This window comes from Plasmodium sp. gorilla clade G2 (assembly GCF_900097015.1).
Source record: "Plasmodium sp. gorilla clade G2 genome assembly, chromosome: 5".
Lineage (NCBI taxonomy): Eukaryota > Apicomplexa > Aconoidasida > Haemosporida > Plasmodiidae > Plasmodium > Plasmodium adleri (nom. inval.).
The window spans coordinates 467,501-487,780 of NC_041697.1; the positions used below are offsets into that span (position 1 = coordinate 467,501).

General features: G+C 18.1%; 6 protein-coding genes across 6 annotated transcripts in view; 3 read left to right on the forward strand and 3 right to left on the reverse strand.

The window, feature by feature from the left end:
- Positions 1-3,947, reverse strand: part of PADL01_0511800 (conserved Plasmodium protein, unknown function) — a gene marked incomplete at both ends in the record, with an annotated part of 4,863 nt that extends 916 nt beyond the window's left edge. Inside the window, one exon of the mRNA XM_028685478.1 lies at positions 1-3,947. This exon is cut by the window's left edge and continues 916 nt beyond it. Coding sequence (XP_028536973.1) covers positions 1-3,947 — 3,947 coding nt within the window.
- A 592-nt stretch (positions 3,948-4,539) lies between these two features.
- On the forward strand, positions 4,540-5,334 carry PADL01_0511900 (conserved Plasmodium protein, unknown function; the record flags this gene model as incomplete). Its single annotated transcript, XM_028685479.1, has 1 exon — positions 4,540-5,334. The coding sequence occupies one exon, from the start codon at positions 4,540-4,542 to the stop codon at positions 5,332-5,334; it is 795 nt and encodes a 264-aa protein (XP_028536974.1).
- A 538-nt stretch (positions 5,335-5,872) lies between these two features.
- On the forward strand, positions 5,873-6,682 carry PADL01_0512000 (conserved Plasmodium protein, unknown function; the record flags this gene model as incomplete). Its single annotated transcript, XM_028685481.1, has 1 exon — positions 5,873-6,682. One exon carries the CDS (start codon positions 5,873-5,875, stop codon positions 6,680-6,682), a length of 810 nt encoding a protein of 269 aa, XP_028536975.1.
- Positions 6,683-7,404: 722 nt separating this feature from the next.
- Positions 7,405-8,440, reverse strand: PADL01_0512100 (conserved Plasmodium protein, unknown function; the record flags this gene model as incomplete). The annotated part of the gene is made up of 3 exons (XM_028685482.1): positions 7,405-7,469; positions 7,567-8,133; positions 8,317-8,440. 3 exons carry the CDS (start codon positions 8,438-8,440, stop codon positions 7,405-7,407), a joined length of 756 nt encoding a protein of 251 aa, XP_028536976.1.
- A 1,345-nt stretch (positions 8,441-9,785) lies between these two features.
- Positions 9,786-18,189, forward strand: PADL01_0512200 (conserved Plasmodium protein, unknown function; the record flags this gene model as incomplete). Its single annotated transcript, XM_028685483.1, has 4 exons — positions 9,786-10,841; positions 10,989-17,806; positions 17,957-18,035; positions 18,148-18,189. 4 exons carry the CDS (start codon positions 9,786-9,788, stop codon positions 18,187-18,189), a joined length of 7,995 nt encoding a protein of 2,664 aa, XP_028536977.1.
- A 745-nt stretch (positions 18,190-18,934) lies between these two features.
- Positions 18,935-19,672, reverse strand: PADL01_0512300 (purine nucleoside phosphorylase; the record flags this gene model as incomplete). Its single annotated transcript, XM_028685484.1, has 1 exon — positions 18,935-19,672. The coding sequence occupies one exon, from the start codon at positions 19,670-19,672 to the stop codon at positions 18,935-18,937; it is 738 nt and encodes a 245-aa protein (XP_028536978.1).
- Between the last annotated feature and the right edge of the window lie 608 nt (positions 19,673-20,280).

Sequence of the window (20,280 nt, forward strand, 5' to 3'; positions counted from 1 at the left end):
ATATAATCATAATTGTAATATTTATTTATATTTATCTTATCATTATAAATGAATTTTTTTTTTTTGCTACTACATTTAGAAGACCATAACATGTTTGATAATTTTATACAATGATTTATATAAAAAAAGTTATACATTATAATTTTATAAATATATTTATTCTGTATTTTATTCATATTTTTGGTCATATAATTTCTTAAAAATTCTAACATCTTTATTGAACTTATAATATGATCTTTCTTTATAAAAATTTTTTTATCATTTAATTTGCTGATTTCCTCATCTATATAATTATACATATATATATATATACATTTATATAAATCAAAAAAATACATATTATTATTCATTTTATTTATTAATAATAAAAAATGATCACTTAAATTAGTCATATGAAAAAGTTCATTCCTTAATTTATTATCACTATATATATATAATTTTATAAAATTTATAATATTCAAATTATATATATTTTTATTTTCAAGAATTATTTTTTTTTTTAACATATTATCAATTTTTAATATCATTTCATAATTATCATTTTCAAATCCTTTTCTATATATTTTTATTTTATTAATATATTTATAAATTTTTAATAATAATAATATATCATTTGTATTGATCAATGTAATATATTCCATTTTTTTTAAAATTATAAATAATAGTTTGTTACATGTATTCTGTAAGGAATTATAATATTCTTCCTCCTCCTCCTCCTCCTCTTCAACATCATCCTTTTTAAAATTAATAATATATTTCTCTTTATTTTTTTTATTTATATTTACCTTCATACCATTTTCAATCATATATAATAACTTTATACATCCATAAATAGGTGTATAACTTAACTGTTTAGAATCATAATCTATTTCTATTAAGACAATTAATTTTTTTATCAACATATCATTCAATATATAGTCATGTATTTTACTTTTTAATAATTCTTTATATAAATTAATTATAGAATATAACCACATATATCTCGAACGATTTAACTTAAATAATAATATGTCATCATCAACATTATAATTTATCTCATATGGTTTATAATAATTATTATAATTATCATATATTTTATCATTGAAACAATCAGTACTATCAATAGAATTATTCTTTTTTTTTATTAAAGTGTCTTTTATTTTTTTATTTGTTTTTTTCAATGTATTGACATTTCCTACTATCTTCAACATACTAAGAAAAGAAGACAATCCATTTTTACAATTATATAAAATAGATGAATAAATTAATTTGATTAAAAAATTATTATACAAATGTATTTGTCTATTAATTTCTATTATCTTACACATATATAAAAAATGGATATTCTTCATGTTAGTACCTCTTATTAAATTCATATACATTTCTATTAAACTATTAAACTCTGAAATATTTTTTAAAACTAAATAATCATATGAAATTAAATAATTAAGAAATATACTCATACATATTAAATTTATATCATATTTATTTGTTATATTTTCATTTTCAATATCATATAATTTATTTTTATTATTCAAATATTTATTCATCTTATCATAAGTAGTATTATATATACCTTTCTTATATATATTAAACATTTCATTTTTTGAATAAATCAACTCACTATTTATTACTTTATTATCATTTTGATTATTCATAAGAATATCATTTATTTTTTCTACATCTTTAATATTTTTGTCTTCTTTATTGTTATTATGATTTTCCATCATCTCCTTTGATCTCCTTCTTATAAATATTAATTTCTCTCTAGACTTAGTTTCTCTCCTAATATTTTGCACTTGTCTTAATACATTATTTCTATAATCATTTGTAAGTATTCCATAATTCTGTTCTGTTTTATTTATATTATACAACGAATATAAAGCTAAATATTTATTTATATTATTATGAGATATTTTTTTTTTTCTATTTTGACTATTTATTAGTCTAACCTTAACTTTTCCTCTTCCTCTAATTCTTCTATTTGATATAATAATATCCCTATAAGAATTTAATAAATTTTTTTTTCTCTTTATTTCCATCTCATTTTCAAACGATTTATATAATTTTATATTTCTTAACATATCATTCTGATAACACAATGGTATGATATTTTCCTCATTACAAAATAAATCTAATGTTCTATATGATTTTTTATTTACTTTATGATAATAAGAATATATATAACTATTATTTGTATCTTCCCAATTTATTTTAAACAAAAATATCTTACAATATTTTAACAAGGTCTTTATAAATTTATTATTTTTTATATTATTCTTCTTAATTATATACAAATATGTTATAATATCCTTCATATCAATTAACAAAAATTTTTTGTCCTTTTTATGAACTTGAAATAAATTAATACGTTCTAATTTTTTCTTTTTCATCTTCATCTTATATTTATTATTTATAATTAACTTATTATTATGCTCTTTTATTAATTTATTCATTTTTTTTATTAATAAATTAGAATGTAATAAATGTACTTTAGAATAATATATCTTTAACTTCTCAAAAGATAAAGATATTAAAGAAAAATATTTTATTCTTTTATTTCCTTTTATATACATACTTTTCAAAATTTTATCAATTAATAATTCACTCATTTCTTTATTATTTATTTCAAAAAAACAATATACAAACAATATCTTACTTAACACATTCATATCACGTTCGTCATATATATTCGTCTTAATTATACCTGATATGGATAGTAAAAACTTTTTTATTATTTCTACATCTAACAACACTTCTTTTATTTTAAACTCATTATTATATAATATGCCATCTTCTGGAAACATGTAATAACTATTATAAAAGTTAGTTCGATTTATTTCGTCTGATCTATAAAATATATTTTTTATATATTGAATGTAATAATATTTATACATATTGTATATAATTAAACTTATATGCTTCATACTCATACAATGGATATGCTTCATCTCTTTTAATATCTTTAATATTATATAATTGTAATTATTCTCATGATATATATTTATCATACTAGTAATCAAATATATGTTACACAACTCCTTATTCTTTCTAAGGTCTATAATGTTATTGATATTATTCCAACTCTTTATATCTTTCATTTCTTTATCTTTCTTGATGCACACCGTTGGTAGGAATTTATTTTCTTCTAGGTATCTATCAGAGTCGGTGTCGTTATAAATGGGCATTCCAGAAGGATTATCACTTGTAAGGATTGTGCTATTTGTAATATTTTCCTGTACGTTCATATAATGTGTTTGGTTATATGTAATATTTTCCTGTACGTTCATATAATGTGTTTGGTTATATGTAATATTTTCCTGTACGTTCATATAATTTGTTTGGTTATATGTAATATTTTCCTGTACGTTCATATCATTTTTTTGGCTATTTGTAATATTTACCTGTCCGTTCATATCATTTTTTTGGCTATTTGTAACATTTACCTGTCCGTTCATATACTTCCTATCATAATTGACACAATTCACATCACCCATTTGGATGAAAGATCCATTTTCCTCCTTTGGTGAGTTTGTTTCAATTAAATGATTATTTTCTTCTCCTCTCTTGGAGGCAGTACATTTAAGATATTCTACATTTGACACATTTTGTTGAGATATATTTTTTATGAGATTCTGTGCATTATTTTGTTTTTCCTCTATGTTGTATTTTTTGAGAGCTTTTAATTTATCATTTTTGAAATTACAAATAACGTGGAATGGTTCTAATGGGCTTGACAAGGAAGAAGAGATATTTTTAAGAAGTTTCCTTTTTATATTATTTAGATGGATTTTTTGTTCTGCCTTTTTCCTTTTTAAAAATATGTAATTAATATATTTGGTCGTTTTAGAGCTAAGTTTCTTTTTTTTTCTATCTACATTTAATTTGCCTTCGATTGTTGTAATTGATTTAAAGAAGAAATTTTGGTTTTTTTTTTCCTTCCAAAGATTTGTTAAGAAAAGGAACATACTAAAAAGGAGGACTTCAGGGCTAAACAGTACGACATAAAGATAAAAAAAAAAAAAAAAATAGTAAGATTAATTAAATATTTATGTGGAAAGATATATAATACTATTTATCATAATTAATAAGTTTATATGAATATATGTATATGTTTTTTATTTATTTATATACATAATTTATTAAGTAACTATTATCATTTTGTGAATTATAAAAATATGAATACAAGAGTGGAAGCATTTTTATATTTTCAAATTATAAAAAAAATTTGAAGTATATGTATGTAATGTTTTATTATTATAATAAAAATATATATATAAAATATATAAACATATATATAATATATATATTCATAAATATTTTAAAACAACTGTTTCTTTCCTTTTCTTTTTTTTTTAATATTTCATACCTAATATTTTTTGTTCTAATAAATTGCACACGTAAAAATATAGGTAATGTTATTAAGATTACATATGTATATATTTATATATATATTATATATATATATATTTTTTTTTTTTTTTTTTTTTTTTTTTTTTTAAATATACCAATGATGTAATTGCATATATTTGTAAGGGTTACATTTTTTTATTTTTATAAATGAATATTAAAAGAAGCATATACCATTATTTAAGTTGTTCTTCTTTATTGATTCAAAATCATTATCAGCATAATAATACGCTATTTCCTTGTTTTCATAGTTTAAGAAATAATAATAAGATGAGCTACTTAAGGCCGAATTATTTTATATGTATACCTATAAACAATGAAAATATTTGTAATGAATTAATAAACATACAAAAACATATTCTTATAAAATATGATGAATTAAAAGATTGTATTATTGAAAGAAATAAATTTCATATTTCTCTTTTAATTTTACATATTAAAAAGGATCAAATAGAACTATCAAAAGAAGCATTCAATGAAGGCATGGAAAAGATAAAAAATATGAATAAAGAAAAAATATTTTTTGACAAATTAGATACATTTCGTAATGATGTTTTATATTTAAGTTTAAAAGAAAATAGTAATAAATATATTATAAATATGATAAACCATTTAATAGATTCATTTTCTAAAAGAGGAATAAAAATTATTTTTAATAATAAAAAAATGACAAAAGAAAAAATATCAAATAATAATAAAAACGAATTAAATAAAAATCCAAATGATTTACAACATATTACACCTCATTTAACTATTATGAAAAATTCTTATATGAAAAAAATGTATATGAATAAAAAACCTCAAATATTTCCTTTTTTCTATACAGATTATGATTTAACAAATTTATTGAAAGAACAAATGGATATACAAAAAATACAATTCCTTGAAATGGATATGGATACCTCAACGTCTTATTATAAAATCTTGTCTGAGTTTAATATTTGACATTATATAAATATAAATATAAATAAATATATATATATATATATATATGTAGGTATGCAAATATATGCATAATTATATACATTTCAGGTTTTTAAAAAATTTCATTCTTGCCTCTTGTTATTTTCATGATGGTATTTACAGTTGTATGGATGTCCTTACTTGTATATATAATATATATTTATATACAAATAAATTTAAACATTTCGTAGGAGCAATTATTATTATATGTTGAAATGTTGTATTTATTCTCATAGTATAAAAAAAAAATTAAAGATATAACTTTAATTTTAAACTAATATTAAAGTGTATATACATATAATATTCTCACCTGTATTATTATTATTATATTTTTTGTGGGATTTTTTTAAAACCTTATCTAATTATTATATAAATGAACAATCAAGAAAAGAAAAAGAGCATAAATATAAATAAATAAATAAATATATATATATGTGTAATTATTTATGTATTCATATATATATATATATATATATATATATATATATATATATTTTATTATCACGTAACGATAAGACAAATGAGATTCCTATTTATTTATTTCTTCCTGCTTTCCTTTTTTAAAAATGTCAAGTGCGATAACGAATTGTCTGTCAAGGGTAGTTTGACAGTTGCCAATTTAAAAATATCATCTAAAAATAATCGAGAGAACGGCATATTATTTGTAAATGAAGAGAGTGAATATAAAATAGGATTAAATGAAAGAAGTGAATTAATAATAAGTAAAAAAAATAAACCTCTTGTAACTATTGATGAACACGAAAATTTGAATTTTTTTAATTTGGATTTATCTGTAAAGATATTGAATATACAAGGAATATTAAAAATTATGAATGTTAATCAATTTCAAATGTTTGTACATGAAGATTTTTCAAATAGTTCAAATACTAAAGGATGGAGTGGAGATCAATTTTTTAATTATACTTCTTCATGTGGTGGAATTAATTTATTAGGTGGATATGGAAAATTATCAAAAGGAGAAATATTCAAAACCTTTGAAAATATTCCAAGCCATTCACAAATACGTATAAAATGTAATTTCCATTTTATTGATAACTGGAATAATCAAACAGCTTATATGAAAATTGCTACAGATGAAAAAGAAGAAAAATATTATGTATGGACTGATACACACTCACAAATAAATAAACAAAATTCTATTAATATTTGTGGAAATACTACAGGAGAATCTAAATTTTTTTCTATAATCGATATTATTATTCCACATAATTCAAATAAATTAATGGTTTATTTTGGAACAAATATAGAAAAAGATGAACCAAATTTAATATCCTGGGGAATATCCAATTTTCAAATATACATTATATAGTAAGTAAATAAAAAAAAAAAAAAAAAAAAAAAAAAAAATAGAAATGGAAGTTAAAATTTTTTCATTATACGAATTTTTCAACATTGCTATCTGTACCTTTTTTATAATGACATAAAACAAGTATTATAATATAAAGGGAAAATAAATAAATATATTATATATATATCTTTTATGTTTATATATATGTTTATATATATGTTTATCTTGTTTTTTTTTATTTTATTATTTTTTTGTGTATATATATATTTATATATATTTATATATATATTCCCTTTTTGATACACATGAATTATAAAAATTCTGAACAATTCAGGTGTTAAGAATATTTTGTACAGAAAAAACAAAAATAAATAAATAATATAAAATAATATAAAATAGTATAATATAACAAATTCAGTAAAAGTAGAGAAATGTTTATTTAAAAAATATTATCAAACTCGTCAAAATTTTTTGTTTAAACAAACTAAAAAAATGAAATGGAATAAAATAAAATAAATAAAACTTAAAAATTTAAAATATAAAAAAAACAAAAATTTAAAAAAAAAAAAAAAAAAAAAAATAGCTACCTGTCAATATGTTAAGGTAAAATTTAATAATACAAATTAAGAAAAATATATATATAAATATATATATATATATATATATATATATATATATATATATTTAATACGGGGAATGAATATTTATACAAAGTGTAATAATAAATATTATATATACACATTTTAATTTAAGGGTTCTATTTTTAACTTTTTATTTCCTGCTCTTAATCTTGATCCAACATCTTCACCTAAAATAAAAATAAAATAAAAATAAAAATAAAAATACATATACATATATATATGTGTGTGCCTAAATTTTTTTTTTTTTGTTTATACAAATCATACCATCCAATACAAGTACTATCCTTCCCAATGAAACTGGGTCTGTTAACTCTATTCTTTTCCAAGCTTCATAAATTGCTGATGCTAAAATTGCTACCAGTGTCATTGTTGTTGTATTATAAAGTGCTTGAGATTTCCCTGGTACGTTTCTTAATACTATTAATATTTCATTCATACATATATTAAGTAGACATTTTCTTGCAGCCTTTCTTAAATCAAGAAGATTTAAAGAATCTGGTAAATAATTATTATAATTGGATGAAATATCTTCTAGAATATTAATCCACATATCTTCTTCACGTTTCCATAATTTTACATTTAATTCTATAGTATTATTTACATTAAATTCTAAAAGAACTTGCAAAGATGATAATGGTGTTCCTAATTGACATGAAAATAACCAAGGAGATAATAAATTTTCTTCACTTTCAATTTTTTGATTTTTTTTTTGTTCCTCTTTTTTTTCTTTCCCTTCATTTTCAAATAAAATATCGCTAACTTCTAGTTTTTCTAATAAAAGAACCATTTGTTTTTCTAACTTCATGATGCGCTTTTCTAAGTGGTATTTATCTGTGCACCAAACAAATAAAATAAAAAATAAAAAATAATATAACATAATATAATACAATATAATATTTTTTTTTTTTTTTTTTTTTTTTTTTTTTTTTTTCATTAAAAAGAAAATAAAAATAAGACACTTATATACATCCCATATAAATTTCAATATATATATATATTATATTTCCTTTTAACCTTTTTCAGAATTTTGTAATTTATCATTTAATTCTTTTACAATGCTCAACAAGGGATCATATTTTGTAACTATGAATGTTTGCAAATCACTACTAAAAACGGCAGTGGTTGTTTGGCTAGTCATTTTTTTTAAAAAAATACAAAAAAAAAAAAAAAAAAACAAAGACAACAAAAAAAAAGGGGAAATTGTTAAAAATATATATAAATAATAATATCTTATATCAAACAAATATTTATATCATTACATAAAATATATTAAACAACACAATATAAACTGTCATATATTATACATATATATATTATATATATATATATATACATATACATATATTTGATGCTTGTTACTACAATGTTATTATTTCTAATATTTTAAAAAAAAAGATACAAAAAATAAAATATATATATATACATATATTATATACATATTTTATTTTTATTATAAAAACATGGTTGTATTTTTAACATATAGGAAAAAATGCATTTTTATACATTTCAACAAAAAAAAAATATAAAATATAAAATAATAAAATTAAATTGATGGATAAAGTAAAGAAATATATATATATAATATAATAATGATAAAAATATATATATATAATAATATATAATTATAATATTATTAAGATGCACAATATTTTTAATAAAAAATGAAATATATACATATAATAATATATATTATATATTTGTATATATATTGTATACATATATGAAATACATTTATAATATATATATTAATATAATATATATATAATATATATAATAAAATAAAAATAAACATATATATATATATATATATATATTAAAATATCCTAATAATTATTTTTAATAATTTAGGCATTAATTTATGGTACGATGTGATGTTTTAATATTTATATTTTTTTTATTTTAATTTTTTTTTAAAAATTATATCATCTTTATATAAAATTTAAACGAATTAAAAAAAAAAAAAAAAAAATATATATATATATATAATAAAAAAAAAAAAATAAATAAATAAACATATATATATATATATATATATTTATTTATATATAATAAAGAAGCCTATGTTGTAGTTTTATATTTATTTTATATAAAAAATAATAAGATTAAAAAAAATGTAGTTCCTTTTCTTTTTCATTTTTTAATATTATATTAAATATGATGCGATATAGATATATGAATAGAAGAATAATTTGTCGAAATAACATTAGAAAAAATATATATTATTAAAAAAAAAAAAGAAAAAAAAAGGAATATATAAAGGAAATCTTAATAATAAATATATTTTTATTTATTTGTCAAATGTGAAGAAACGAAAAAAATACACACCTGAAAAGATATGTATATAAAAAATATATTATATATATATATATATATATTATATATATATATATTTTTTTTTTTTTTTTATTTATATAATGTGCTTGTGTTTTTTTGGCTGTTTATTGCTTTTTTAAGATAATATAAAAATTGTTAGTTATATAAATATGATAGACATAAAGATCGAAGAACTTAGGAATTCAAGTGAAGCAGATCATTTGGAATATGGTAACTTATTAAATGATAAAAGTATCGAGCTTGTTGTTATAAAGAATAAAGATTTATATATTTATAAATATGATAAAGAAAAGAAGGATATATATTTATTATATGAAACAAAATTAAATGCTCCCATTTTAAGAGTAGTTATTTTAAAAGATGTATTTTTGAATAAAAAAAGAAAATGTATAAGTGGAATACTTTTAATTTATAAGAATTTACATTTTATAATTTATAAATATAATAAATTTTTAAATAGCTTAGTAGTAGTATTGAGACATACATTTAATAGAGAAATAAAATTTTCATCTTTATTTTATAATTTGCCATGTGCTATTAATTATATTCATAAATATGATAATTATAAATATAAAAAAAAAAAAATAAAAAATAAAAAAAATAAAAATATACATAATATAAGTAATAATGAGAAATTAATAAAATATGGAGAATCGAGTCTTCAACATAATCGCCTTTCTGATATAAAAGTGAATAGATTGAAGTGTGGAAAATATAGATTAAAAAAAAAGAAAAAAAAAATTAAATTAAAGTTATTACTTAATAAAGATAATGAGAATAATAAATTATTATCAAATAATAAAAGAACTCATGTTGAAGATATGATAATAAATGAGAATGATGATGAATATAAAAAGGAATTATATTTTTTAAATAATTATTGTTTAAATTTTAATAAAAAAAAAATTATAAAATCCAAAAAAAAAAAAATAAATTTTTGTGAATTTTCCATTACATTTTCTTATAATTTTAAAACATTATATACTTTATTTTATACAACCAAAAAAAAAAATATAGAAGTGACAAAAGGAAATGAGAAAAATGATAAGATGAGGAAGGAGATTCAAACTAATTATTTTTCTAAAGATATATATCTTGATAATATAAGTAAAATAAAATTACATAAGATATACAAAAATTTTGTTTTTATAAAAAAAATATTTTATCATGATAATATGGCTAACGTAGTTATTCAGAGGGATGCGGTAAGAAAAATAAAAATGATATAAATAAATAAATATATATATATATATATATATATATATATATATATATATATATATATATATATGTTTATATGTTTATATATTTGTGTGTTAATTTTAATTTTAATTTTAATATTTTTCCTTTAGATTAATGTTGGTCAGAGAAAAGTTGAAGAGGTAAATTTAAAACTAGTGACTTTAAGAATTGAGAACAATAAATTTGATATAGTGGAATTATTAAATAATATTCCTAACGACATTGTAGATATATTAAAATATAAAAATATTGTTATATGTATATGTTATGATTATATATATATAATAAATATGATAAGTTATAAAAAGGTTGTTTATTTTTTTAATAAGACTTGTTATATAAATGAAATATTTGATTCAATGAAAGATAATTGTTTATTTTATGATTATACATATTTTAATATAAATTTCAGAATTATAAAAGTTCATATGAAAAATAATAATATATTTTTATTGAATAAAAAATATATCATACATGGTCATGTATCTAAAGATCTTAATGATTTAATAAATCTAATGAGATGGAATAAAATATATAAATTTATGTCTACTATAAAAACGTCAACTTTTTTTTATATTTCAAAATATTTCCATTTTGTATATTCATATGATGGAATAGGTGGTGTGTCCGATATATGTGTCATAAGAAGAAAAGAGGAGATAAAAAGAAAAAATAAAAATAATAAAATTAAAACAAATGATATAAATCAGAAAAAAATAAATAGTCATATTTTTAGAAAAAGAAAAAATACCAATACCTTTTCGTTTGAATCTAACAAAAGAGCTAAAAATGAGGATATAGAAAATAAACTTTTTCAAAATGATAAAATTATTCAACACGATTCTTCATCATATCATCATCATGATGATAATAATAATAAGAAGAATAACACGATTGTTGATTTCATAGAAGAATCAGAAAAGGTAAAACCAAGAAATAATGATAGTATATTAATACAAAGAAAAAGGAGTACAAGAAATGATATTATTCAAATGGAAAAAAAAAAAAAAAAAATAAAAAAAAGAAAAAAAAAAAAAATAAATATAAATAAAAATAATAATAATAATAAAAATAAGAATAAAAACCAAAATGTTCATAAAACGTTAAAGTATTATAAAAGAAATAATAATTTCCTTTTTGATTTATTAAATTATTTAAATAAAAATATAAATGTCAATGAATATACAAAAGAGTTGAATAATAAAAAATATGATTTATTATTTCAAAAATATAAAAAAAAAATTAAAATATTAGAAAATCATTTTTCAAAAATAAATGCTCATGGAAATATAGAATATTCCTCTCCTTTATTTTTGTTGAAGAAAAAAAAAAAAATAAAAATAAAAATAAAAATAAATGACAATATAAAAGATGCGAATGACAAAACGACAAACAATGATATAACAAATGATATAACAAATGATATAACAGATGACATGTCAAATAATAATTTTAATATTCATAAAGATACTCCTTTAAATGAAGAAGAAATATTAATACAAAAGAGTCAAGTGAAAGATAAAGACAATGAGAATATAAAATCAAGAAATTCGAAACATAAAATACAAAATGATAACAATAAGGATAATATTTTATTTTTTTCAAAGGTTGATAAAATATCGTGTAAAGGAATATTGATAGATATATATAAATTATATGATCATTTCTCATCTATATATAAAAGTGTATATATATCTCTTATAGGAAGGAAGAAAAAAAGTACCATATATAAAACGTTTTTTGAATTACCTCTTGATATTAAATTAGATATAGAATTTTTACAATGTTCTATTAAAAATATTCATTGCTCGCAACTGCAAGAGAAACAAAGAATAAGAGTATGTGACAAGGAATATAGAACTAGTGATAAAAAATTTAAAGACACACACCTTCAATATATTTTATTAAATCTAACAGAAGAACAGTGTAATAATAATAAAAAAGAAATAAATGACATATCTAAAATGAAGAAATTAAAAAATTATCATAAGGATAAATTAATTTGTGATAAAAAAAATGATCATATAAAAGAAAAGAGTGATAGATATATCTTATTATGTATAGATAATATAAACTTTTTAAAAAGGACAAGAGTGAATGAATATTTTATTTTGTATGAAAATAATAAATTAAAAAGAAATCTTTTTTTAAAACAATTCTCTGAAAGGATAAGTGTGTTATATAAATATGAAGATAATAATAACAACAATAATAATAATAATAATAATAATAATAATAATAACAGTTTTGATGATGGAAGAAACCATTCTGATATGTTTATAAATAATTTGAATGATGTTATGTATTCAGATGATGAACCCATTGAAGATAAAGCAAGTACACAGAAGGACGATCCACATTGTTACAATAATTTATTATTATTAAAAGGAGAGAAGGATGAAGATATTATAGATGATATAAAAGAAATAGATAATAATATAAATATTATAGATAAGAATAAAAATGATTTTAATGATATTAGTAGAGATAACTATTTCTGTTCAAACAAAATTATGTATATTATAAAAAGTAATTCAAATTATAAAAATATGAATATCAAAAATAAAGATAATAATGAAGAAATATATATATCAAATACATTGATGAGTATTGAGAAATATTTATTATTTTTTAAAAACACAAATTTAAATTATTTTAATAATAAACATGTTCTATTTTATTTGAAGAAGATATATTTTCCATATATAATATTATATGAACATAATAATATTCTATGTAATCCAAAAAAAGATAATCATATTAATGAAAAAGGAAATATAAAAACAAGACATCATATAAATATACATTATGAAGAAATAAATAATGATATCTATAAATACAATAATAAGGAAGATAAAAATTTTGTGAATAAATCATCTTTTTATTTGTCATATAAAAGAATAAGAAAACAAAATGAATATCTTTATTATGAAATGAAGGGTACTGAATATTATTTACAAAAAAAATATTTAAATTTTTTTCTAATAGAAAAAAAAGAAAATATAAAAACAAATATTAATTTAATAGACACAACTATAGATATATTAAATTATAAAAATATTTTCTTAATACAAATATGTAAATATGAAATAAATATATTATATTATAAAAATACATATATATTGATAAAAAATATTCCTTTTGATAATGCTATTAAAAGTTGTAAATTAATAGAAAATTATTTAATTATCTTATATGAAAATTATAATTCTTCTATATATGTATTAAATAAAAATATTATAAAACAATGTATACATATTATTAAAAATATAATTTTTTTATATAATCTATGTACTCTACATTGTTTAATATATGAAAATAAACAAGAGGAAATAAATATATTTAGCTTTATCAAATTTTTAAAAGAAAAAAATATTTTATATACAAAAAAAAAAAAAAAGTCATCACACAAATGTATTAGTAACAATAATATTAATCATACATATAATATATCATATGATGAGAAAGAAAAAAATAAGGAGGATTTTCTTTATGATCATTTTAATATATATAATATATTTCAAATAAAAAATATATATATGTTATACGATTTTATAAAAAGCAAACATATTGATATAGATAATATATTTCAATTATATATTCCTAATATAAAAAATATTGAATGTTTGTCTACATTATATTATAACAAAAGACATATATATTTATCATACTTGTCTAATACAAATAAAACATTTAATATTTTTGATATCAGAAGGAAAAAAATTATTTTTAAAAGTAATAATGTAATGGGGGTTCCTAAATATATATATAATACAATAAATAAAAAATCAAATCTAAAAAAAAAAAATAAACCAAAAATTATAAAATGTGACAACAATGATATTGATAATAATAATAATAATAATGTGGAGGATGAGAGTAACAAAAAAATTAATCAAAATGATAAATCATTTATAAATTATTTGGATGAAGAAAAAATTATTAATATTTTATTTTTTAAATTAAATAAGGATTATTTTTTAATCATATTTTTGACAGGTAGACCAATATTAATATATAAATCTTTTTTTTCAATAACCAAAAAAAAAAATAATAAAAATTTATTCTCAAGTCTGAAATTTAAAATATTTGTTCATAAATTTATTCAACCCTTGATGAGTAATTTGTTATATCTTTCAAAAAATCCAAACGTTAATATTAATAATAAAATGTTTGATGATAATAGTTACAAGGGTTCATATATACTTTTGGATGAATCTAATTTTAAAGCTTCTACAAATAAAATGAAAAATAAAAAAAAAATAAAAAATAATAATAAAAAAAAAACAAGTGATTATTATAATAATTGTAATGTTCCTTATAATTGCCTTATTGTATATCCATATATAGATATAAATCAAATGACAAGAAATCTTAGTGATGATAAAAATATATCAAAAGAAATATTTCAAAAAGATATAATGAATAGTTATTATATTAATTATCCTATATTATTGTTATCGAATTATAAAGGTAAATTATATATACATCCTTTGAATAAAGAAAAACTACAACGATGTTATGATAATAATAAAGAAGAGGAAGAAATAAATGAAAAGAAGAATAATTACAATATATATCATGCATATAATAATATATTATATAATATTAAAGATATTTATGGTCATATAAAAGGTTTACATAAAATAGATAAGAATGAATTTATAAGTTTCTCAAATAATAAATTTCAAATATTTAGTATAAATGATAATAAATATAATTATGTAATTTCTAAATCCAGACAAGTTACTATCAGATCAGATTTTTTTCATACATCCAATATGAAACATGATCAAACATATGAAATAAATGATCATAATAATAATAATAGCTATTTATGTTATCAAGATGATAATGAGAGATACCTTGGATATATTAATTCATATTGTAATCCATATTATATGAACATACAAAATGATATAATATTTTTTTTAAAAGGTTCCACTTTAATAAATCTGTCACTTAATGATACTTTTTCAACAAAAAAAATGTTATCATATCCATATATTCATAAAATATGTATATCAAAGGATGATTATGTTTTGAAGAAAGAACACAAATGTGGAGGAGACGACTATAGCATGGCAAAAAAAATAAAATACATTAATGAAATAAATGACAACAATAATAACAATAGCGATAGCAACAATAATAATAATAATAATAATAATATTAATAGTAATAATATGAATAATTGTGATGAGGATAAATATGTAAATAAAAAAAATTGTTATTATAATTCAACATATAATTATCCATTTCATATCACATATGGAAAGGTTCTAGCAGTTGTTGTTAGAATAAAATATGATGAATATTATTGTTTGAAGAAATTATTAAAAAAAAGAATTAATTTACAAAAAGATGAAATAAAAAATAATACTTTATATGAAAATGAAGAAATACAATGTATACCTAATATATATCTAGATGATTGTATTAATAATCAATATACACATAAAATGAAAAGATTTTTACCTGTACATACAGAACATACAACAAATAATTTGAAAGATGATAATATATTAAGAAAAAATAATAAATTAATTCAATGTGTTAAAACATATACAAAATATTATAAATTATTATTATATCATGAAAATAGTAAACATATATATGGTTATTATATTTTCGAACATAGTGAAGAAATTCAATGTGTATCTTTTGGATATCTTAATAATAAAGAATATATTTATATAAGCACTGGATTAAATATTAATGAACGGATAGAGACACAAGGAAATATATATATACTCGATTTTAGTAATATATTCTTTAAATTTAATAAAAATTATTTAGACACATATTTTAATTCTTCCACTAATATTCATGAACTCTCAAAATCGATTGATTCCATTCAAAAAAATAACAAAAATAATGATGGGATGAACCAAATAGGAATTATAAAATCAGAAACAAATAATAATAATCATCTCAATAATGATGGTAAACATATAACTGATACTAATCAAAAGGAAGATATATTAAATACAGATAATTCAAATAATGAAAACCAAACTTTCAAAAAAGGAAAGCTACTAGTTTACATGAAAAAAACATATAACAACTGTGTGTCTCAAATCCTACCCTTTTATGTTCACACAGATAATTACAATAATAATAATAATAATACATACGGAGGAAGAAATTATAAAACTATTACAAAAAATGAAGGAAAGGAATATTTTCTAAATATTGAAGATAAATATAATACTTATTGGAATGATATGAAAGATTATCATAATAACTCTTATAGTAATATTCTTCATTGTATTAATTCGAAAATTTATATACATGAAGTTAATGATAATGATTTCACTAAAGGTGCTTTTCTTGATAATAATTTTTATATTAGTGATATTAAAATAATGAAAAATTTTATTATAATTGCTGATTTATTTAAAGGCATTTTTATTAATATGTATAATTATGAAGAACAATATGATAGTCGAAGTATTATTTCCATATCCAAAAATTTTTATAGTAACAATCTAAATATATTATGTTGTCATTATATTATATTCAATTCTTTTATATCAATCATTGCTATGGATGTTTATAACAACTTTATTGTATTCTCATATAAAAATTATCAAGATATTGATAATCTCTATATATTCAATTATTTTAATTTTAATAGAAGAATTGTTAAATTTATTAACGCACTAAATAAACAAGATAACTCAAACCTTGCTCTCTCCTTATCCAATGATGGTAGTATACATTTATTTCATCCCTTAAATCATAAACGTTTTCTTTTCTTTAAAGAAATATATAATATTACAAAGAAATATATCTTTCCAAATCTAGCTCTAAATGTGAATACTCATTTAAAACCAGACTTATTCATCCAATCCATTGTATTAAATTTGTACAAAAAAACGGATAGCTATTTGGTCAAAAATATTTTATTTGATGACTTGTTAAGGTAAAAAATAAAAAAAAAAAAAAAAAAAAAAAAAAAAAAAAAAAAAAAAAAAATTAGCTAGCTCATATATAAATAAACAAATATATATATTTCAATATATATATATTTCAATATATATATTATTTGTTTTTTTGTTTTATTTTGATGCAGACAACTTCCGTTTTACTCTAGCGAAGTGCTATACGAGTTATTTTATGAAAAGTCCAACTTGCTTCAGCATATAACCATAGTAATACCATAAAAACATTATCTAAAAAATATATATATATATATATATATATATAATATATATTATATTTATTATATATACATTTATATTTATTTATTTTTTTTCTCTTCAGGGGGAGTTTTTAAATGAGCTCCATGCATTGAGCCTAAATTAATTCATTTGTTTATATCTCTAAAATTTATATAATATTGGCAGTGTTGTCAATATTTTTATTCTTGAATTAATATTTTTAATATATATATATTTTTTTAAATTATTGATTGTTCCATTTTATCATTTTTATTCATTACTTATTAATAAACTAACTCTTAACATATCATAATATATATATGTATGTATTTATTTATTTATTTATTTATTGTTACATATTATTTTTATTATTATTTTCATTTTAAAATTAGAATTCTTTAAAAGTATATTTTAATATTTTATTAGCTTCATAAATGTTATCTTTTAAGACTGTCCTTAAAAAATATATTACGTTAAGAATTAACACAATTTTTTTTTTCTTTAAGAACACATGGAAAATGTACTAAATAAAAAGCATTTATTCTTTTTCATGAATACATAAACATATATCTATCTATATAAATATATATATATATATATAAATATATATATATATATATTTTTCTCATTTAAGAGGAAAAATAGGAAAAGAAAAAAAAAAAATATATTAAAAATTATTAATATATATACATATATATATGTTTGATGGTACACGTACACACCTTGAAAATATATTTTTTTTTTTTTTTTTTTTTTTTTTTTTTTGTCTTTCATAAAAAAATACACAATTATATATATATAAAAGGATAGTTTTTATAATATGTATATAAAATAATTATATATATATATATATATATATATATATATAATATATATAATATATTTAAAATTTATGTATATTTGGTTGCTAATTTTGCACATGCTCCTAAAGCAATTTTAATCATATTTTCTAATTGGTGAGGAACTAGATTATTGTCAAAATCTCCTTCATCCCATTTGAATGGACATCCATCAACAATAAGAATACCACCTGTTTTAACATTTCTTAAGGTTCCTATAACCATAAGAGTAGCTAGTTCCATTTCTACAACAGCAGCATTAGCTTTAGAATAATCTTCTAATCTTGAAGGAAGAATTTTATTTGGATAATACATATCCGATGAAACACTAATACCATTAAAAACTGGAACGTTCAATTCTTGTGCACATTTATTTAAAGTATCATAAACATCAAAATCACCAACTGCTGGGAAATCTCCATGAATTAATAAATGAGAAACTCTATCTTCCCTCACAGCTGCATTACATACACATATATCACCTCTTTTTATTAAATCTGGTTGAAGAGATCCACAAGAACCTGCACGAATAATAACTTTAGCTCCATTTTGACTTAATTCTTCAAAACATATAGCACAACCTGCTGAACCTACACCATGACTAACACATAAAAATTTCTGACCTTTATAATGACATTCTACACTTTTGTATTCTCTATTATATGCTAAATCAACATATGAATCACATACTACTTTAACCTTATCAACTCTTCCTGGATCTCCTACAACTAAAACAACTGGTGTTATTTGTTCCTTGGTTAATTTTAAATGACGTATAAGATTATCCATTTTAAATAATTCGTAATTATATATATGTATATGCAAAAAAAAATTATTAACACTGTACAAAAAAAATATATATATATATATATATATTTTTAATATTTTTAAAATAATAGTTTTTAAGATAAAAAATATAAATTAAAATTAAAAAAATAATTATAATATTTTTTATACAATAATTTTTATAAACATATTTTATGAAACGTGAGAATACAAAAAGAAATTATTATTATTTTGTTTTTTTAATAAATAAAAATATATTTAATTCCAAAAATAAAAATAAAAAATAAATAAAAAAAAAAAAAAAATATATATATATATATATATATAATATTAAATACATACATACATATATAAATATAGAATATAAAATATTGTTGATACATAATATATATATGATATGTATAAAAAAATTTAATCGTTATTTTGTAGGGATTTTATATATATGTCATAACATATACTACCGTGATAAAAAAAAAAAATAAAAAAAAATAAAGAAAAAAGAAAGAAAGTTATAATTTTATTTAAAAATAGCTAAAAAATCACATATGTATGCAACATTTATAAAAGATAATTTTTTTTTATTTTTGAGCATAATAGCATATTTATAAAAG